Source organism: Lytechinus variegatus, chromosome 11 (assembly GCF_018143015.1).
Source record: "Lytechinus variegatus isolate NC3 chromosome 11, Lvar_3.0, whole genome shotgun sequence".
NCBI classification, from domain to species: Eukaryota; Metazoa; Echinodermata; class Echinoidea; order Temnopleuroida; family Toxopneustidae; genus Lytechinus; species Lytechinus variegatus.
In genome coordinates, this window is record NC_054750.1 from 88,034 (window position 1) to 109,283 (window position 21,250).

General features: G+C 39.9%; 1 protein-coding gene across 1 annotated transcript in view; it reads right to left on the reverse strand.

The window, feature by feature from the left end:
* The window catches only part of LOC121423616 (aminopeptidase O-like), a 57,313-nt gene that overhangs the window by 7,038 nt on the left and 29,025 nt on the right, over positions 1 to 21,250 (reverse strand). Inside the window, exons 4-9 of the mRNA XM_041619002.1 lie at positions 20,501 to 20,666; positions 8,005 to 8,247; positions 5,598 to 5,784; positions 4,088 to 4,297; positions 1,066 to 1,214; positions 61 to 184 (exon numbers count right to left, since the gene is read on the reverse strand). Coding sequence (XP_041474936.1) covers positions 61 to 184; positions 1,066 to 1,214; positions 4,088 to 4,297; positions 5,598 to 5,784; positions 8,005 to 8,247; positions 20,501 to 20,666 — 1,079 coding nt within the window. The remainder of the gene's footprint in view (positions 1 to 60; positions 185 to 1,065; positions 1,215 to 4,087; positions 4,298 to 5,597; positions 5,785 to 8,004; positions 8,248 to 20,500; positions 20,667 to 21,250) is intronic.

The window sequence follows — 21,250 nt, forward strand, 5'->3', positions numbered from 1 at the left end:
TTACCAACATCTTCATAATCACAAATGGCAATTTGGTAGAATATTTAATGAATTCCATACCTCAGAGAGTACATTAGAAACCAGAGTATTGTCATGCTGGTAAATCTGTGGATCCAACTCATCTGGCATTCCTGGTTTATCCAACCACTCTGAATAGATAGTTTCCATGGTGATGCCTCTATGTCTATATAAGTATCATGTAAAATAATAAAGTAATAAAAATAAAGCAAATAATTCATGCAGATTAAAACTTGAAGATCAAAGAATTTGTATTCCACAGGAAGTGATTTTATCTCATAAAGAATAATACAGAAAGAAGACAGAGACAATGTACAGACACAAAGTCATTATAGTACATGTAATTGAACCAGATTCCTTATCAAAAAATCTTTTAATCTAATTATCTATAAGATTGCATTTTGCACCTACAAATAACCAAATGTAAAACTTAATTCATATTTATTATGGATATGAACATATACACAATGATAGTACAATTATGTATTAGGCTTTATTAATAATCATAAAAACATAAGAAAACCAAGCACTGAAGGGCATATATACCAAGTTCTGCAAAGTCATCTTTGCCAGTGATAATGGGACCAATTTCCCTTCAATGGCAATAGGTACAGTGTATATTTCAATAGAATATAACATACATGTATTTAGTACGTATTTACTTCAACAATAATTATATGATATTTGTGAAAACATGTCCAGTATTTAATTCAGTCTAAGATATAGGGACAGTGATTTTCCGTTTTATAGGTAAATAAAAGGGAAATTCCGTTTGGTTCTCATACTTAATGTAAAAATTCACAGAATTCACCTTTGCAAAACGGAATTCAGGTTTTTGCTGCGTACATTTACAGTGACAAAACGGAATTTCTATTTTTTAGATCAAGTTGAAACGGAATTCCAGATTTTCAGAAACGGAAAATCACTGTCTCTAAAGATATCAATAACGTTGCTTCATATCCCCTGCTTCCCTGAGTACATATATCTGTAAACTTCATTATTTTTACATATAAAAGTAGATAATTTGAAAATGGACCATGCACTCACTTTAACTCAGGGTACTCTTCAAACAAGAGGCTGAATATGTCTTTTGACAGGACCAAGTTTCCATGGTAACGCATCACATAATGATTAATGAAGCAGAGGGTTTTCTCCATGGTCAGATGCCTAGTTATGTGATGTAAGAGAAAATATCCCTGTTTAGAAAATTAAAGCAAAAAAAGGACTAATGTTAAATCATACCTACAGATTTGTTTTATTTTCATAATACTAAGGCTGCCAGGCTATAAAGTTGGTTTCAACAAAAGCAGATGATTTCAAGGAAGAATGGAATATGAATTTTCAAAGTTTGACTTTGTGATGTCTGCTACATTGGTGATATGTTGGCTTCCAAATGAGATGAGTCATCAGCTGTGACAGCAAGGATTAACAGTGTCTGGAAGAGAATTCTCTCCCTTCCTTACCTCAAGGGCCTTCATACCTAAAAGGGAATGATTGCAAGTGTGTGGAAATGCATGACCTCTGGTAGCGGTTGGCTCCCACTGTGGGGCATTGGGAAGTATACCACCAAAAGAAGAACAAGAAAGTAAGAGGGGTCTGGGGGGGGGGGGGGGGCAAGAGCGAAAAATCTCCTAGTAATATCAGGGTATGAACAGATAGTGGTGTAATGAGGCAAACATTTTGAGGGATGGCCCCCTCAAAATTCTTATGGCATAAAATTTTGATATTTTTATTTTAAAACAAATCAAATTTTGTGATAGATTTTGACACAATATTCTGGAAATGAAAATGAATGCCCTCCCCCACCTCGCCTGTTACTCACTAAAGAAGGAGGAGTCACGGGCAACAAAATCATCCAGCATGGAGCAAATTGTAAAGGCCAAGAAGAGGATGGTCAGATGGATGTGCAAGGTATCATTATGTGAGAGAATGAGAAACAAAGACCTCTTCCAGTCCATAGGTCTGGTACACAGGCAATGAGTAAGAGTAGGTTAAGATGGTATGGTCATGTGGTTAGGAGAGAAGAAACCCACTGGCACCAGAGTATACTAAGGGTGTGGTCAATGTTGATTTTCAAATTCAAACAGAAGCATAAATCAAGATTGAAAACTCAATTCTTAAAGACATAAAACGAACATGATCAGCAGTGCACGTTCAGTGTCGAAAATATAAAGCCATTATATGTTGATTGTCTCTAAATTTCCCGCTTTTGTGCTCAGTTTGACCCATCATAAGAAATCTCAGTTCTGGCATCTGTCTGTGTAGAATTCCACTGCAAGAGCAAATTTAAAGACATTACAAAACGCAATGTCGCATTCATGATGCTCACTGTCGTAAATTTGAGCTGATCGTATTTACAAACGCATCTTTTTCGACGTTTCAATTTTCCTCCAAATCGTGATTTGAAAAACGTTTTAATTATGACCAGGAATAGTGGACATTGAACACACCCTTTGTTTCTCATCATATATGTGTTTTGTAATCATGTTTTCAATCATGATCCATGTTGCCGTTTAAATTTGGAAATCAATTTGAACACACCCTAAATTTCACAGTATAAGAGAGAAATCAACACAGGAGACGTTGCAAGATCATAGAAAAGTTTTAAACATCACGAGCAGAGCCAGGTTGACTGACCTACTTTCCCTGAAGCCATCAGGCCAGCAAAACCCAATTAGTGACTACCCCGTCCCTTCACAGGACCCGCCCAGTGGACATGGCCATTTTGTTTCAAGTGAATAGATAGAAAATGTTTGGTGACTTGATTGTATTTCAACCAATCACTACAGTGTTTACAGGATATAATTCATGTAGGATACAATATATAGATTGACATCTCTATTTGTCTTTCGATAGAGATAAATTATATAATCACATTCTGGAATACATGTACGTACAATATATGAACTCCGCTCCTTGAGAAACATTCAAGCATTAGATTTCAAACTCAATTGTAAGATGTATTGTACAACGCCTACTTAGCTTGTTGTACGCAAGCAAATGGGAGACTAAATGTCAAACATTCTTATCGTTGCACACACGACGTACCATTCAAAATGTACCGTTGCACGGCCTTAGGAGGCGACGTCACAATACGATTCAATTTTTTGCACTCAGTAAAATTGAAGGTTAAATACGCGCATAGCTTGCTGGCTACATGCGCAATGCTGCCAGAGGTCATGTGTGCTTGTGGGATTTGCTTTTTGCTTCCAATATTTTTGCTCCCTTTTCATAGAATACTGCAGGGAAAAACTCTTTTTTTCATATTTTCGCTAAGCCCCGAGGCGCTGTACAACACAAATAGCGAATATTTTTATCTGTGCCATGGTGCGATATTTCGCATTTGGTGAAAGAGACGCTGCACTCAACTCCGCTAATGCCTCATTGAATAGAGCATCTTTCTTTCACCTCCTGTGAAATCTTGCACCATCGCGCTCATGCCTATTCACTTCCTGTATACTGTGATGGCTATTGAAAAATTCTGGGTAAAGGGTAAAGAATGGCATTGTGTGAATTGTGGTCTTGTTGATATATCCCCAAGGAAATGTTTCATTCAGAGGACTTGTTGGATGTGTGGAAGCGCCATGGTGTAGTGGTTCTGACTCTTGCCTTGTAATCAGATGGTTGTGTGTTCGAATCCCACCATGGTCTAGCGTCCTTTGGCAAGGCGTCAATCCACACTTTGCCAATCTCACCCAGGTGCTAATTGGGTAACGGTAGGAAACAACCGTCATTGTGGTTGGTTTAGCAAGTTTGCGCCTAACAGGCTGCGTGGAATGCTATGAATCCAGTGACCGGGTAATAATAATTGTGAAGTGCTTTGAATAGTCGTAGATTGATAAAGCGCTATATAAATGCCAATCATTATTATTATGTTTTATCTGACAAATTGCATTTTATCCAGCAGATAAACCTTTGCTTCTCAGCCAATCAAAATCAAGAAAATTGTCAGATTTTACAATTTTTCAGATGTAAAATGTTGACAAAACACTTTCCGTAATTTTTATATTTTTCAAAACTCTTATGAATAATAATACGTAGGTACATGTATAAATAAAGATTATTTTACCTTCAAATAATGCACCTGCAGAAACCACTTGTCTGGATTTAGACCATTCTTAACAAATCCAACATCACTTCCCTGACTAGTTCCTGGTCCATCTGTCATAGGTCTAAGGATTTGTAGTTCTGATTCTGTGTTCTCTATCTCTCCTTTCAATGCTTGGTACCTAAGGAGGGCCTTGAGATTGGAGTAGTCCTTGTACTCATTCCATGACCACTTTGGCAAGAAAAACAAGATTTGAATCCATTACTATCTTCTTCTTCTCAGATTGTATAACATCATCATGGCTAAAATCACTTGAAATATATCATCCAACCATTACCGAGTTTGTCATTTAGTGTAACGTTTGGTCGTATGACCAGGGGTGGTATTCTGAGATCCATTTCATCTCACATAATTTTGTTTTCTCCACTTAAATCAGTGAGATAAAATACACTTAAATCTTTGCAAATTGGTATAATGAGAAACATTTTTTTTCTGAAGCAATGTCCAATAATAAAGACTGTGCAATCATATATGCCACTTAGAATTTATCAAAGAGTCTGAAAATCATCTAGAATGACCCATTTCCTATGTGAAAAAAGGCCTACTCTATGGCCAAAATCTAAGTTGAAATTTTGTCTGAAAAAAGGCATTCCTGTTTAGTAGTACTATCACATATTATCAATGGAATTGATACAGAAATATACTAGCCCTCACCCTATTTCAAGTTTATTCATTTTCTTTTCAAATATACTTGGGCACAAGTACATCACCTTTGTTCTAATGATTAGAGGGACTTGTCTATGCAGGTACTGCTCTGCCGGTTATTATCTTCAGACATGGAATATACAAATTTATCTCAGATAAAATTTAATATATTATCTAAGAGATGAAAAGTGATCCCAGAATACAATTTCACTACAAAGGTAAAACAAAAATATAAATAAAAACAAAATAAAATGACATAAAATAAAATTGATCTGATAATACTGTCCAAAATGTTCCAATTCCACTTCTTATACTACATGTAGATGTATTTCACACAAATAGAAATAAAGATTTGGTTAATAAACAGATGAATCTAACAATGAAGTGGTGAAAGACTGAGTTGATATATGACAAAGTGGATATAAATTGGAAATGGACTTTATGACAATTAGAGTAGATAGATGTAATGGTTGCAGGCTAAGGAGGATTAAATCACAAAAGACAAAACTAAAGAGGAGTAGAAAGAGGAGTATACACATTCTTTGTATAACAATAATTAAACATTTAAGTGTGAACAAAAATATTTTTTTATCTAACGTACTATTTGTAAATAAAAATCTTTTTAAGAGTCTTGAATAATAATAATAATAATGAAATTTATGAAAGTTCATACTGATGCATCTATTACATAACTTAGACTAAAAATTAGTTTAACCTTATGCAATATTTGACCAAGGAGGAATATTCACTATCAAACACAAATTTTTCTTTAATAACCCATTAATTAACCCCTTGCAACTTATTTAAAACTAGAACTAATTCATACATTCTCTGTGAGTGCATGAATTGGGTCCTCCATGAATGTTGCAAATCCTTCACTCAACCACTCTTCTGTCCAATCACGAGCTCCGATCAGGATACCAAACCATGAATGACTGATTTCATGAGCGAGACGAGGAAGTAAGCTTCCATCACCAGACAACAGGGTTTGAGAGAGGAAGATCAGACTTGGGCTGTTAGATAATTAGGAAGAACTAGTAAGCTTCATGGAAATATGTTAACCCTAGAACAAAGTAAAAGTTTTCCTGCCATAGGCCTGTGAATAATAATTTTTATCATCAAACAAACAGACGTGTATTGTAAAGTTTGGGTTTTAAAAATATGGTTACACAAGAATGCATGGCAGAATACTTTAATTATTTTGTTGGCAAATATTGTGGCATAGAATGTTAGACCGTAGATAAGAAGAAATTATTGTCTATTGTCTCTTTCGGTTCTATTTCACATCGTTGCGCTCTAGCGTTCTGTTCATTCATGTGCTTTTACTCCGATTGAGTGCATGTAGAAAAGCTTTGGTATGTCAATTTTTAAGGCTATTTTAAGATGTTGAGTACAAGCTAAGACTACATATTAAAATGTAGAATTTTAGATGGACATTTTTGCACTTGCTGCACATTAATGCATACTTCTTAAGTAATGTATTATATTTTATATGCATTGCATGCACGTAAGCAAGACTACTACTACAACTACTACTACTACTATTACTACTACTACCACCACTACTACTACTACTACCTACTACCTACTACCTACTACTACTGCAGTCAATTTAACCCTAATTTAACTGTTTCAGACCTAAAGTGACCCCCCCCCTCAGCTTTCGTCCGCTGATCACGCGATCACCGTGAAAATTTGCACGTGCATAGAGCTGGATATAAAATACAAGACTGTATTGTTAAATTTAAAAAAATGAACTGTTTATGAAAATAGGCAATTAAGAGCATAAGATTTGTGATTACCGGTATTATGGTTTTTGTCTCGCCTGCATAGCAGAGCGAGCCTTCATGTACAAGAGCCACATTTGTGACTGACATCAACAGCAAATCTTAACCAAATGTTAAGTTTTTGAAATGACATCATAACTCTAAAGTACATGTATATAGACCTAGTTCATAAAAACTTAAACATAGGGTAAGGAAGTATTACTGAATCTCCTGCCCGAGTTTCAGGTGACGTGACCAAGGTCAAATGTCATTAGGGTCAATGAACTTTGGCCAAGTTTGGGGTATTTGTTGAATTATTATAATAACTTAAGGGATCAAGTTTATAAGGCTTGAACACAAGAGTAACCGAGTATCGCTGAACATCCCGTGCGAGTTTCAGGTCACATGACCAAGGCCAAACATCATTTAATGTCAATGAATAATTATCTAATAGTAGTTTTCAGAGTCAGCACTGCTGCTATATTGAATCACGTAATGCAGGCGAGACTGCCAGAGGTTCTCCACTTGTCTGTCTTTAACTCACTTTATATGACTATTAGAAAGCTATTTTTGTGAAATATCAATTATCACATTTCTAACAAATATCTACAGAAAAAATTGCCAAAACATAATTAATTTCCTATGTATTTCATTGTTTTATTTAATTCTTATGTATTTCTTTATTTTTCGAACCACTGTTTTTATTGTTTTTTCAATGAACTTTGTCAGGGACCCTTTTGCGATCAATAGCATAAACTAAATCCATTAAAACCAGCAAAACTTAAAAATAATCATGCATTTATGATTTTGGGGGGTTGAAAACACAAATTGCATTGGCTTTGTACACGGAATCATGTTTTTGACCATTTTGGGGTCTGACAAGCACTTAACAGAATGTTGCATATTTCAGAACGGTGTACCCAGGTGCCGCAAATTTGGTCTCAAAAGATGCGCAAGACTATAAAAATAAAAAGTAACAGATGCGCTGACGAAAAATTTTGCACAGTGGCGTAATTTGTCGAGGAGGGGGTCAAATTGTCACCCCCTCCCCCATTGAAGGGTTAAAGAGAAATGCCAGTAGTTACAGTTAACACTGATTTAATGAGAAAGTCTGTAAAACCGGGCTTAATTGTCAGTATATCATCGAGGATCTAGATCTGGTACAATTACATAAACTGAACTTTGTGAAATCTTGAAAGCTACGCTGAAAAATGTTCACTCTGAAGATCACAATAGGCACACGTGGGACAGTGTATTATTATTGCTGGAATAAAGACCCGATGGTAGTGACTGAATCCGCGCTTATTTTGCTATTTCTCAGCAATTACACAATTTCTCCCAGAATCCTTTGGCACATATTTTTTATTCATGCAAACAGACACTTGGGTGGTCATATTAGATTCTGTAAAAAGTCATTTTGAGATCGTTACCAGAACTGGAATTTATCTTTAAGTCTTGAGTAAATACCTAGCCAATCCAAGACTTGCAAAGCAGCGAGGTAAGATCAGCAGATCAAGACGTGAAAATGGATGTGGTCCAAGGATTCTGAAGACAGCATACAGACACTTTGGTAAATAGGAGGCAAACTCTTTTACAGCAGCTTCATAGAGTAAGGGTGGGGCTATGATACGGGATGGAATAATTGGTTGGTTGTAACATCCTATACGACATGGCCAATCGTCATGATTGCATCTTTCTTGATGAATCTTCCTGCGGAGTGTGATAGAAACATACAAAAGGTAACACACTAATATAAATAATTCATAAAATAATTACTACCTAATTATTAGAACCAATGTGACCCTTACTAATTAAAAGGCTGACGACTTACATCACATCATTTGAATAGTGCCAAGTTACTAAACTGATCAATATATATTTGGCAGAAATGATAAAAATTAAGTGACCAAACTAACAATTGTAAATTCTGTGTAATTTCATATACAAATAAGTGTAGGGGAGACCGGGGTGAGTTGGAACATTTTTGACAAAAATGGCTGTAAAATCCTAAACAGATTTTATTCGAGAAACAATCAATATATCAGCTTGAAGCATGTACATGTATCTAAGGGCCTCAAATGTACCCCATGAAATTTTTAACTCTATTATGGTTACTGAAAAAAAATCCACCTTGATCAAGACCATCAGGGTAAGTTGGAACACTGCATGGTCAATTAAGAATTAAGAATTTTTAATACTAAAACTACTTAACATTGTAATGTTACATTGTTTTAGCCTATTTGCTTCATTTTTACAAGTTCAAAATATTTAAAGTGTGGATTTGTTTAACTTCATGTTTTCTTTTATACAGCCACTCACGCAAGCAGACTGTGTAGTAGAATTCTGCTTTTACATGCAATTAAGTGTACTATTAGCAATTTCATGCACTTCTGCATCAAATTCACAAGACAAAAATTAATTACTTATTTTTTCATTAATTAATTATGCAAATAAGCATATGAAATTTGCCCTAATTTTTTTGTTTATGTGTTTGCCCTTAACTCTATTTATTAAGCTAGCAGAATGCTAATTTTTGGTGAGAGTATCAATTTTCACATTTATGACAAATATCCACCAACAATTGCAAAAAATATAATTTCTGATCTATTTTTTTATTTTTATTTCTTTGTTTTTTCCAACCTTTGTTTTTTCAGAAGAACTTTGTCAAGAACTCTTTTGCGAGCATAAATAGAATAAAATAAATCTATTTGAACCAAAAAAGTAAAAAATAATCATACATTTATGACTTTTGGTCGAAAAAACACAATTTGCATTGACCTTGTACATGGAATCATGTTTTTGAGCAAGTTTGGGTTTGACATGCACATACAAAATGTTACATAATTTCGAAACCGTGCACACAGGCATCGCAAATTTGGTCTCAAATGATGCGCAAGACTTAAAAGTAAAAAGTCAGCTAGCAGTGTAGTCAAAACAATTTGTGCGAAGGCGTAGTGACCAAATTTCTTGGGGGGCTCAAATCGACCCCCCCCCCTAGTTTGATAAGGGTTAATATTGCATTAGGGGCCTACAATAGGCCTTAAATGCACACTCAGAGCTAACTGATAAACAAAGCAAACATGGTATACAATACATGTTCAGAAGAGTGTGAAATACTTTATATATTTTTATTCATAATTATGTTGGGTAAGTTGGAACATGTTCGAACTAGCCCCTTCAATTTTTTTCCAACTAACCCCAGAGGCCCATTTGATGTTTATAAGCTTACAGCACAAAATATGAAAATACTTACCTGATTTTCTTATTTACGAGATAACTCATACATCTACTTGATTTGCTAGTTCAGCCCTCTGGACTGCCATACCCGAAAAGAACTCCCAAGAATTTAAAAAGCGCGAGCGCGCCCTCTCCCGTCCAGGCTTACTACCCATGATCACCGCGCAATTAGCGTCCATCTTCCTCACCTTTCGCAAGCCCATACGTTGAAACATGTTGCTACGCAAGGCGGAGGGTCGGTGGGAGGGTATCAAGTAGATGTATGAGTTATCTCGTAAATAAGAAAATCAGGTAAGTATTTTCATAATTTACTTCAATAACTCCATACATCTACTTGATTTGCTAGACCAGCACGGACTCAAACCGTAGGGAGGCATGTTTTCAATTGTAAGCCTAAGAAAATTAAAAAACAAAAACAACGAAATTTAGGGAGAGGGGGAAAAAGCCGCAGCTGCTTTAAGCGCCGAAGCAGCAAATCTCGCCTCGCTGGACGGAATGTCCTTCAAGTAGAAAGAAGTGAAGGAGTTAGTTGAGCGCCAAAAGGCGGCCCTCAAAAATGTCCTCGAGAGGAATGCCCTGTATACTCAGGAATACTAAGTATCATGGGCCCTCGGCCTAGTGTCAGGAGAACAACATCACCTGCTGACTAGAGCGTAAGAATCGGAATTTGTTGAAAATTTCAACAAGAATCGTGATCGGAAAACTGAAGCTTTTAAGGCTCAGTAAGTGATCAATCGAACAATCTGAGAAGGCGAGATATCTCAGAAGCCTCCGCGTGGGAGAAAGCGCCCAGAATTCGATATCTGTCTCAAATGCGTGAGGGCAGAAAATCTGCAGAATTCTGATAGAGAGCTGTGGCAAAAAGTTACTAGCGGTCCGAAGGGGACCAGGAACGACGGAGAGTAGGGATTTAAGAAGAAAACCACTCGTAAGGCAGTCAAGGGTCGAGAAAGCGACTGAGTGCCATCCTGTTAATAAGGAATGCCGCGGACCTGTTGCCTATGTAGAATAGAGCAGTCTGGTCAAAACAGCTCAACCGGGCGTGTCAGGGAAACAGCGCGGTACACATCACGACAAAAGTGTGTTAGACCGAGTGATCGAGAGAGAACTCAGGATCCCCTTTCTCCCATACTGATTGAAGCACCCATCTGAGGGTGCAGTGCCCGCGGTGGAAGAGGTGGCTTGGCTCAAGCCACCATCGCCGAGAGAGCCCGTGAGGCTAGGCTGCGATGGCTGTCCGCTGGGCGGGGGAATCCCTAGCAGCAGCAAGTGTACGCCAGAGGGAGCTGGCGAAAAAAAATCTGTCACGATATTACGTGTAAACGACCATCAAGAGATGCTCTAAACGAACAGACATCGCCAGATATGATACCTCAACCGTTACATTCCCAACGGAATCGAATGAGGTAGCAACGGCCCTGTCCTATCAAGTTAGGGACGGAAACTGGCTAAGAGTGTCGAAGTCCTCGCTTGAAGAAACAAGCGAAGGAGACTTGAGGAAGTAATCACAAAATTTCCATCAGTCTGCGGTGAGAACCAGTTGTTTATGAAAACAGTCACAAGGCCTGTTTCTCAGGTGATCGTAAGAGCAAGCACCGCCGGCGCCGGTTGCGGTAGCGTGGAACAGTCCGATATCGGTAAGATAAGGAGCTCCAAAAAGCTGCGGGGGGCGGCAAAAATGACGCCCTAAGCAGCGGGGGATGAGAATCTAAGTTTCTAAAAGAAGAGAGAGAGACTCATCCACAGTCGGCCCGAGAGAAGGCGGGTCGTAGTGATCGTGGTTAGGAAGGCATAAGCATACATCCATCCACGGTTACATCATCCTCGGTCGCGCGGTGACCCTGGCCACATGCATTGCATGGAAGGAGGATGAAAGCAGCATGCGAGGCGACTTGAGTGTGCCGTGAAAAATTTTTAAGTAAGAAGCCGATTCGACAAACGGGCACGGTAAAGACATCCACCGTAGACCACTCCGCACAAGGAGGGAACGGCGGAGACGCCCACAAGATTGACCCACATAGAGGGCAGTCTATAAGATAGACAGTTAGAGCTCGACCGATGGTCTGGCGGTGTACAGTTTGGTGTGAACTCGCCGACCCGTACGGTGGGTGTGCCCAGAAAGTAGGCATAGAATGCCGACAGAGAATCCTGGGGCTTTAAACAAGTTTGAACGCACGTACATAGCCAACAATCTCATGAGATGTACGGCGGTTACTTTCCTCCGAGATGATGTTTACCCAACAGGGAAAGACTCGGGGAACAGCTGTGAATGTCAACAGGAGGGATATCTAGCATATGAAAAGCTGATTCCTTCCACGTATTCGGTGCGGGTGCTGCCGGCGGTATCCGGGGGACGACCGGTGATGGCAGCTCGGGCAGGGTTCGTACGAGCCGCCCGAATACGAGACAAATAGGTTAACATAACCATAATGCACCGGGTGGTGAAGGCATAGCGATTATTAAGCACAGGAGAACTTTTAATCGCCGTGACATTCAGATCCGATATACATACTCATAAGCTCGGAGAGCTATGAGATAGTGAGACATATCGCTGAGCGGTGATGGTGCTCATATCAGAGTCGCCCTCTCTTCAGCGGCGATCGCTGGAGAACGGGTGTCTGTACTAGCCCTGACTCTGGCGTTGCAAGGGTAGGAGCTAAGTAAGACAGGGCACCCTTACTTTCGAATAGAAAGTGAGGTTCAGGTCAGAAAAAAAACGACGGTCCCGTCGCCTGGGCGGACGGTCCGCGGACGTGATAGGTTGCCCTCTCAAAGCAGCCAAACATTCTCACGAGAGAAGTGCGGCATGCGGTATGTAAGAGATTCATACCTCCAATCTACGGGCCCGCTTAGGGGGAAGAATGGAGAGAGTTACCGCTGAAGGAGTCGTCGCCGTATGTGAGCTTGACGTAGAGGGCGAATTCGGGAGTACCTGCATAATAATCGCCCCCCCCCCTTCCCCTGCCTCTGCCTTCTCGCTAGCCTCGAGAGGCTTGAAAATTTCGAGACGGCGGCGCCGGAGCCTGGCGCTTCCGGGCAGCAGCAGAGCGGGGGTGGGTTTACACCCTCGGAGCTGGCGGCTTCCTCGTCGTAGGAGCCGCCTCGTCTAGAGCGACCCCGTCACTCTCCGAGACCCCCAATTCGGCCGATTGAGCTCGGAGCGCCTGAAGAGGCGGGGCGAAAAAATATGGACTCCCCAGCTTCATCAATACCCCCGCTCGGAGGGTAGATGTGAGGTAGATACTTGTCAAGCAGCGCCTGAGCGCTTACTGAAGAGTCGACCGCGGGATAGGGGTTGTCCTCGCACTGTCCGCCTTCGAGAGACTCCTCGTAAAGGGAGTCTCGCTCTATGGACTGAACCGGGAGGTTGTCCCCATGACAAGTTTCCTCCCCTGGAGGAGCTCCGAGAGCCGCGGGAGCCGTACGGCCTCTCGGCCGGCTCTCATGAAGGCAAGGGAGTCCAGTAAGCGCCGGGGTGGCCCCGCGTGTCGGCTGGGACACGTGCTCTGAGATCGACGAAAATGCTGGAAAGCACACGCGATCTTGAGGTACCCGGTTAGCCGGTGCACTGGCTGGCGATTTAACAGAATCGCTCGAGGATCTCCCGGGTGTCTGGTGGTTATTGCCCACTTGTCTCGCTTGATGCTCAGGGGCATCAGCGGGGTGAGTAGACGTCGAGGGTGGGGTGAACCCGCACTGCTCGAAAGCAGAATGTAGCAGCATGAATAGCTGTGACATCTGACCACCGACACAAGGGTCTGAAGGAGGAACGCCCATGGCAACAGGGCTGGCCGACCTCTCCTTCGACCTCTTCTTCTTCGCGGGCTCCGCCGGCGTGGCCGGGGCAGAAGGCATGAGAGGCACGGGTGATTTCTTACGATTTGCCGCCCCTGGCAGGGCGGCCGCCAACAACGAAACTTCACCCGAATCTGACGGGGTCAGATTGTGGTCACAGTCTGATGTGTGACGCCTCTCGCGGTAGCAGAATGTAGCAGCATGAATAGCTGTAACATCTGACCACCGACACAAGGGTCTGAAGGAGGAACGCCCATGGCAGCAGGGCTGGCCAACCTCTCCTTCGACCTCTTCTTCTTCTTCTCTTTCTGCGGGCTCCGCCGGCGTGGCCGGGGCAGAAGAAGGCATGAGAGGCACGGGTGATTTCTTACGATTTGCCGCCCCTGGCAGGGCGGCCGCCGACAACGAAACTTCACCCGAATCTGACGGGGTCAGATTGTGGTCACAGTCTGATGTGTGACGCCTCTCGCGGTAGCAGAATATAGCAGCATAGCATGTATGACTGTAACATCTGACCACCGATACAAGGGTCTGAAGGAGGAACGCCCATGGCAGCAGGGCTGGCCGACCTCTCCTTCGACCTCTTCTTCTTATTTTGCGGGCTCCGCCGGCGTGGCCGGAGCAGAAGAAGGCACAAGAGGCACGGGTGATCTCTTACGATTTGCCGCCCCTGGCAGGGCGGCCGCCAACAACGAAAATTCACCCGAATCTGACGGGGTCAGATTGTGGTCACGGTCAGATTGTGGTTACAGTCTGATGTGTGACGCCTCTCGCGGTCAGGGGCTGGGCGATCTCTCCCGATGCTGTCAACGAAGGACGACTTATACGGCAGAGATCCTGACCTGTGCCGGGGGGAGAGAACCGCACTCTCCCTCCGGACTTCTGGTGACCCGGTAGCCGGTGGGTCGCATAGCCCTATGGGTGCTGCGGCGGCAGGACCTGGTTTAGGCTTGGAAGCCTTGGCTACCACTTTTTTCTTTGTCCGAGACCGTGGCACCACAGTCTCGGCCTTCCTTCTCTTAGCATCCGACCGCAAATTCGGAATGCTGATCGACGCACCCTCATACTCACCGCCGCCGGGCGCTCACCGCGGCGTCCCTCCTACTCGCCTGGAGGCGGCCGACTTCTGTAAACTTGCAATCGGGACGGTCCCCGTGGAGGGCACCAGGTCCTCTGGGGCTGTGTTAGTCCCATTCATCGGTACCTCTCTCTACCCTGAAAAAAGAAAAACAAGAATTTTTCTTTTTTTTTTTTTTATTACAAAGATCTCGCTTAGATTAAAAGTGGAGACCGGAGTGGTCTTTCCCTCCTCCTATAAGGAATTTGTTTGAGCAAACAGAACAAATCAAGAGGGGAGGGGTAGGGAGGAAGAAGAACCTAAGAATAGTTTAGGTATCTGCCTGTAAGAAAATAGAAAGGAGGTCGGAGACTTTGAAAAAAGAAACTCCTACAAGGTTCCCCTACTATATTCTCTTTTTTTTTTTTTTTTGTGCCCGAAGGAAAAATTCGAAACAAAAATTCAAAAATGAATGCAAGTTCAGAAGAGAACGAAGTTTCCACCTGCGAAGAAACACAAAAACAAGAATTTCAGAGCAGGAAGAAAAGGGATTGAGAGACAAACAATTCCAGATAAGAGAAATTTTACGATAATTTCCAAGAGGAAAAATGTAACCTCCTGTGGAAAGGTAAAGAAATTCAGAACAGGAGGAAGGAGGAACGTCTCTAGTAACGATTCCAAGAGGAAGAACGACACAGTAAATCCTCAAAAGGAAATCGTAGAGCCCGCCTGTCGAAGTAAAAAATATAAGACTAGGAGGGAAGAGGGAATTGAACGAAGAAAACAATTCCGGGAAAGGTCAAAAAAATTTCTAACAGGAAGGAGACCCCACCTGTAAAGAACAAAAAATTTTTTTTTTTTGGGGGGGGATTGAATAACCAATCAATCAAGGTATAATTGCGTAAGCCGAATTAAACAATCCCCGAAGCGTCTGTGAATAAAATATTAATCAAGAATTTTATTCAGAACAGAAAGGAAAGGGAATTGAGCTTTAAGATCCGCCTGTGAATAAAATATCAATCAAGAATTTTATTCAGAACAGAAAGGAAAGGGAATTGAGCTTTAAGATCCGCCTGTGAATAAAATATCAATCAAGAAATTTATTCAGAACAGAAGGAAAAGGAATTGAGCTTTAAGATCCGCCTGTGAATAAAATATCAATCAAGAAATTTATTCAGAACAGAAGGAAAAGGAATTGAGCTTTAAGATCCGCCTGTGAATAAAATATCAATCAAGAAATTTATTCAGAACAGAAAGGAAAGAGAATTGAAGAATTAATCAATCAATAATCAATCGAAAATCTTAATAAATCAATTCCAGAAAGCAAGGAAGGAACAGAGTTGGAGATCCCAACCTGCAAAAGAAATAACAATAACACCCTCGACAACAAAGTGTAAAGGCTGTCTAGAATTTAATTCAAAAACGGCACCAAAAGCCACCACACTTAGAACGTGAAGAACAATAACCATGGCAGGTGGTGAAGGCTTGCTGCCACGTAGGCAGGCCAAGCCCGGTGCCTCGCGAACGCGCTAGCGATGCGGCGCGACGAGAACTCAAACGTTAGAAAAACAATTTAAGTGTCACCAAAAACACGCTAAAAAGTCGCGCCAGGTGTAAATTCTGAACACAATCTTACACACAAACGGAAAGATTGAATTTAAAAGGGAGAATGCACAACAGATAAGCAAAAATAATATACCAAAGCTCAAAAAAGATTTGAGCTCTTAGGAGACTTATCTGAGCACGTCTTGACAGGTGGCTTGCCGAAAGCAAAAGAGGAAGATGGACGCTAATTGCGCGGTGATCATGGGTAGTAAGCCTGAACGGGAGAGGGCGCGCTCGCGCTTTTTAAATTCTTGGGAGTTCTTTTCGGGTATGGCAGTCCAGAGGGCTGAACTAGCAAATCAAGTAGATGTATGGAGTTATTGAAGTAAATAAGGGACTTCACCATGGCATATTAATATCCTCATTTTATAGCTTGGTACAAGTGTCTATTATACCCCAAACTTGCCAACTTAATCTATAAACCTCTCTAAAATAAGAAAACATTTCTGAAAGAGAAGATTACTCAGAAGGTCAAAAAACAAAATTTCCGTTCTAACTTCACCAGGCTTGTTGCACATGTGTTCTCTGTAATATGGTGGATGGCTGTTGATAATGACAATAAATTGAGGGCAATATTGCAGAAATTTATTTAAAGACCTTAAAGAAAATTACAAATTTCAACTTAGCCCTTGTTCCAACTAACCCCAGTCTCCCATATAGTATGACCAATACATAGTAATTATAGTAATTATACTAAAAAGTAATTAGGTTCCTTAAAGGAGAAATTCACCATGAAAAAAAAGTTTGTTCTCAAAATACCACAATAAATAATATAAAATATTGGTGAAGGTTTGAGGGAAATCCTTCAAAGATTAAGAAAGTTAATAGAATAAAGGAGCAGCTGAACCATACATGCATGTTACACTATATATTAATGCATAAATTTCAATTTTGTAAAGGTATGTGATGACTAATTTTTCTTTCTTTCAGGTTTAAAATACATGCAATTTGTCTGTTGATATCTGAAGTTACAATAACCACCATTTACAATTTTTTGAGAAAATAATTACACAATGAATGGTGAAGCTGCTCCCATATGATGTCCCAAACCCCAAAAAACAGGTGGAATGCGTCTGGCAGTCTCACCTGCATCTCGCGATTCAATATAGCAGCAGCGCTGACTTTGAAAACTACTATCACTCGCACAAGATGTTCAGTGATACTTGGTTACTCTTATATCCACGTTTTATGAACTAGACCAATACACTTTACAGAGATATGATGGTAATTCAACAAATACCCCCAATTTGGCCAAAGTTCATTGACCTTACATGACCTTTGACCATGATCATGTGACCCGAAACTGGCACAGAATGTTCAGTGATACTTGATTACTCTCATGTCCAAGATTTATGAATCAGATCCATAAAATATCAAAGTTATGATGGTAATTCAACAGATACACCCAATTTGGCCAAAGTTCATTGACCTTTGGCCTCAGTCATGTGATCTGAAATGAGCACAGGATGTTCAGTGACACTTGATTACTCTTATATCCAAGTTGTATGAACTAGACCAATATACTTTCAAAGTTATGATGGTAATTCAACAAATACCCCCAATTTGGCCAAAGTTCATTGACCCCAAATGACCTTTGACCTTAATCATGTGACCTGAAACTTGCACGGGGGCTATTCCATGGTTACTCACGTTACATTTGGAGACACCTTGACTCATACTTGGAGCTGTTACTCCATTATTACAGATAGGAACTAAACATCTCCTTATCACCACAAAGTACACAGTCTGACTATCCTTTGTATAAAAACAAAACTTGGGAAATTTTATTATGCTCCTGGCAAATCTTTGGAATGTGTCAGTTACTCATGTTACATGATTTGGACATGCATAAAATGAAAAGTCGACATAAGTGAAAAGTCTCCTCATACATGGCTTTAATGAAAGTTGATTATATCCATTTCAAAGAAGTATATTAGGGAGACAAACTTTGTATATAATTAAAAAAATAAAGAATACATGGTTTTTACTAGGGGTGCAGATAAAGTGGTTACTCACATTACATTTTGTCCATGTACATGTATGGTTAACAACACACATGTCATTAAAAATTCAATAATGTGTGTAAAATTCATTGCTAGGAACATCAAAAACAGATTTTATGCCAAAAATTGGAACAATTGGAGCTTTAATAGGGAGTAGGAGGAAAAAGTATGATTTCGCTTTCTAATTATGCATAAATTAGCATAATCGCTTAATACCAATTTGCATGAAATAAATTACTGTATAGTATTGTAGATTATGTCCAAGACAACCTGTGCGCAAATTTTCAGCATGATCTCATGGGGTGCCTGGGAGGCCCCCCCCCCCCCCCCCCCGGGCCTTATCAACTCTCAAAATACCCCGGCCTAGATAGGGTTACAGGTAAGGGCATTCAGTGTGTTGTTCAAACACTTGTTAAAGTTGGTTAATCGAAACCAAGTCTTACTAATGCACTCTTGCATTGTGAATACTTATACTAATATTCATTTTTTTGTGATTGTATGACCACTGATATTTTGATGAACAAAGAGTCACATCAAAGAGGTGTACCCTCATTTTGCTTTTAATTAATCAAAAATAACCTCACAATGCACCATGAGACTTAAAACTTGACATCCCACAGAAAATGTTACCTAACTGAATAATTTTTACTGGTTACTCACATTACATGATGGTTACTCACGTTACAAAGTTACTCACGTTACAGATTTTCTTCATCATTTTTATTAAAAAATCGTACTTTTTAATGATTTTGATAGTCATCACTGTGTCAAAGATTGTTTGAGGGAAGAGAATTTAAAATTCCACCAATTAACTGTGAAGAATTTTTCTCTCAGAAAACAAAGTCAGTTTTTTTGGTTACTCACGTTACATCACCTGAGCAGGTTGCAATATTCATTTTTTTAATGAGTACTACAAATTTACTTGAAAAGATGTTGTGTATTTTAAGTAATTTGACTCTTCTAAACTTCAGAAATATATAAAGTGGTATGTAGTTCCAATAACAAAATGCTAATAAGGCATATTTTATTTTTCACTATTTTTCTTGTATTTTGGTACAGAATTGAAGACACAACTTTTGACCATTTTTTTCCAAAGTATACATATGAAAATAAACTTTTTATTTTTTGTTCCTGAAACTATCATGTATGAAGGACTTGAAGTATTAAAAAATTCAAGAAAATATTTAATTTGAATTTTTAAGCTTATGTCCACCAACCCGTGGAATAGCCCACAGGATGTTCAGTGATACTTGATTATTATTATGTCCAAATTTCATGAATCAGATCCATAAACTTTAAGTTATGATGGTAATTCAACAGATACCCCCAATTCGGCCAAAGTTCATTTACCCTAAATGACCTTTCACCTTAATCATGTGACGTGAAACTCAAGCAGGATGTTCAGTGATCCTTAATTAGCCTTATGTTCAAGTTTCATGAACTAAGTCCATATAATTTCTAAGTTATGATGACATTTCAAAAACTTAACCTTAAGTTAAGATTTTGATGTTGATTCCCCCAACATGGTCTAAGTTCATTGACCCTAAATGACCTTTGACCTTGTTCATGTGACATGAAACTAGGGCAGGATGTTCAGTAATACTTGATTGACCTTGACCTTATGGCCAAGTTTCATGAGCTAGGCCCATATACTTTCTAAGTTATGCTGTCATTTCAAAATCTTAACCTTCGGTTAAGATTTGGTGTTGACGCCGCCGTCGGAAAAGAGGTGCCTACAGTCTCACACTACTATGCAGGTAAGACAATTAGGTTTCAAGTATATTTTTTCAATCTGATGGATTTTCTTCAAACCTTCAGCAGTATTTTTTTCTCTTTTAATCATAAATATTTGTCAGGGTGAACTTCCCCTGTAAATATGGTTCACGTTTTGGCTTGGCGGATCTACCAATGATTCAGGGGGTCTTGGTTGATTTCATAGAGAAAACATTGGCCTGACAAATCAAGCCAGGCATTACATAAATAAACTGGAAATTGCAGCAAAGAGGACTAACTAGCTTGAATTAACTTGATTTTCTAGCAGATGGTCTAATTACCACATCCTCTATCATAGCTAAACCAAATTGGTCTCCTATTATTTTGCTCCAATTGCCACTTGGTCTAACCATCATTTGGTCTAATATTCACTTGGATATCTAATTTCCTCTAGATACCTACTGTTTCACTCTCTTATGTTAATGTGAATATATGATTCATAATTCAAGTGGAAGTAGACCAAATGGCAATTTACCCTCGTTATAATTCTTACCCTTCATTTTCAACTTTTCTTCCTTCTAGTGAAAACAAATGCTTTGATCTCCATTCATCTACATCTTGTGGGACTGGTACATTGTAACATCTCCAATCTCCAATGGCAAGAGTAACTATAGAGCTGGGTTGCATCATATCTGTAAAGTGGAGAGTGGACACCATCCCTGAGAAGTGGATACAAAGAACAAACATACATGATTTGATGGCATGGTTTTTCATCCCAACATTGCTATTGATTTATATCATTATTGTAAAGAGATCCAAATGCTGCCTCCATGTGTAGGTTTTAGTAATGCTATGAAAATCACACTATTTGTTATAATAGGATAATGTAATGTAATATAATACGGCCAAGCAGGGCTCGACATTACCAGTGGCCCGGGGCAACCAAAAATGAGAGTCGGGCCACCAAATTTCTGCAAAAGCCCAAACTTGGTGGCCCAGTCAGGCTACCAAAGTTTTGATAAATTGTAATGTTTTCTATTGTTTTAGGGCCACAAAGAATTATATTGTGGAGCATTGTGGCCCGGTGGATTAGTCTCCGGACTTTGAAACAGAGGGTCATGGGTTCGAATCCCAGCCATGGCGTAATTTCCTTCAGCAAGAAAATGTGCTGCACTCGACCCAGGTGAGGTGAATGGGTACCCAGTAGGATTTTTCCTTGAACGCTTTAGCGCCTATTAATATGGCGGCTCAGCTACAGCCAGGGTAATAATATGATACCAAGTATCAAAGCGCAGTTGAGTAT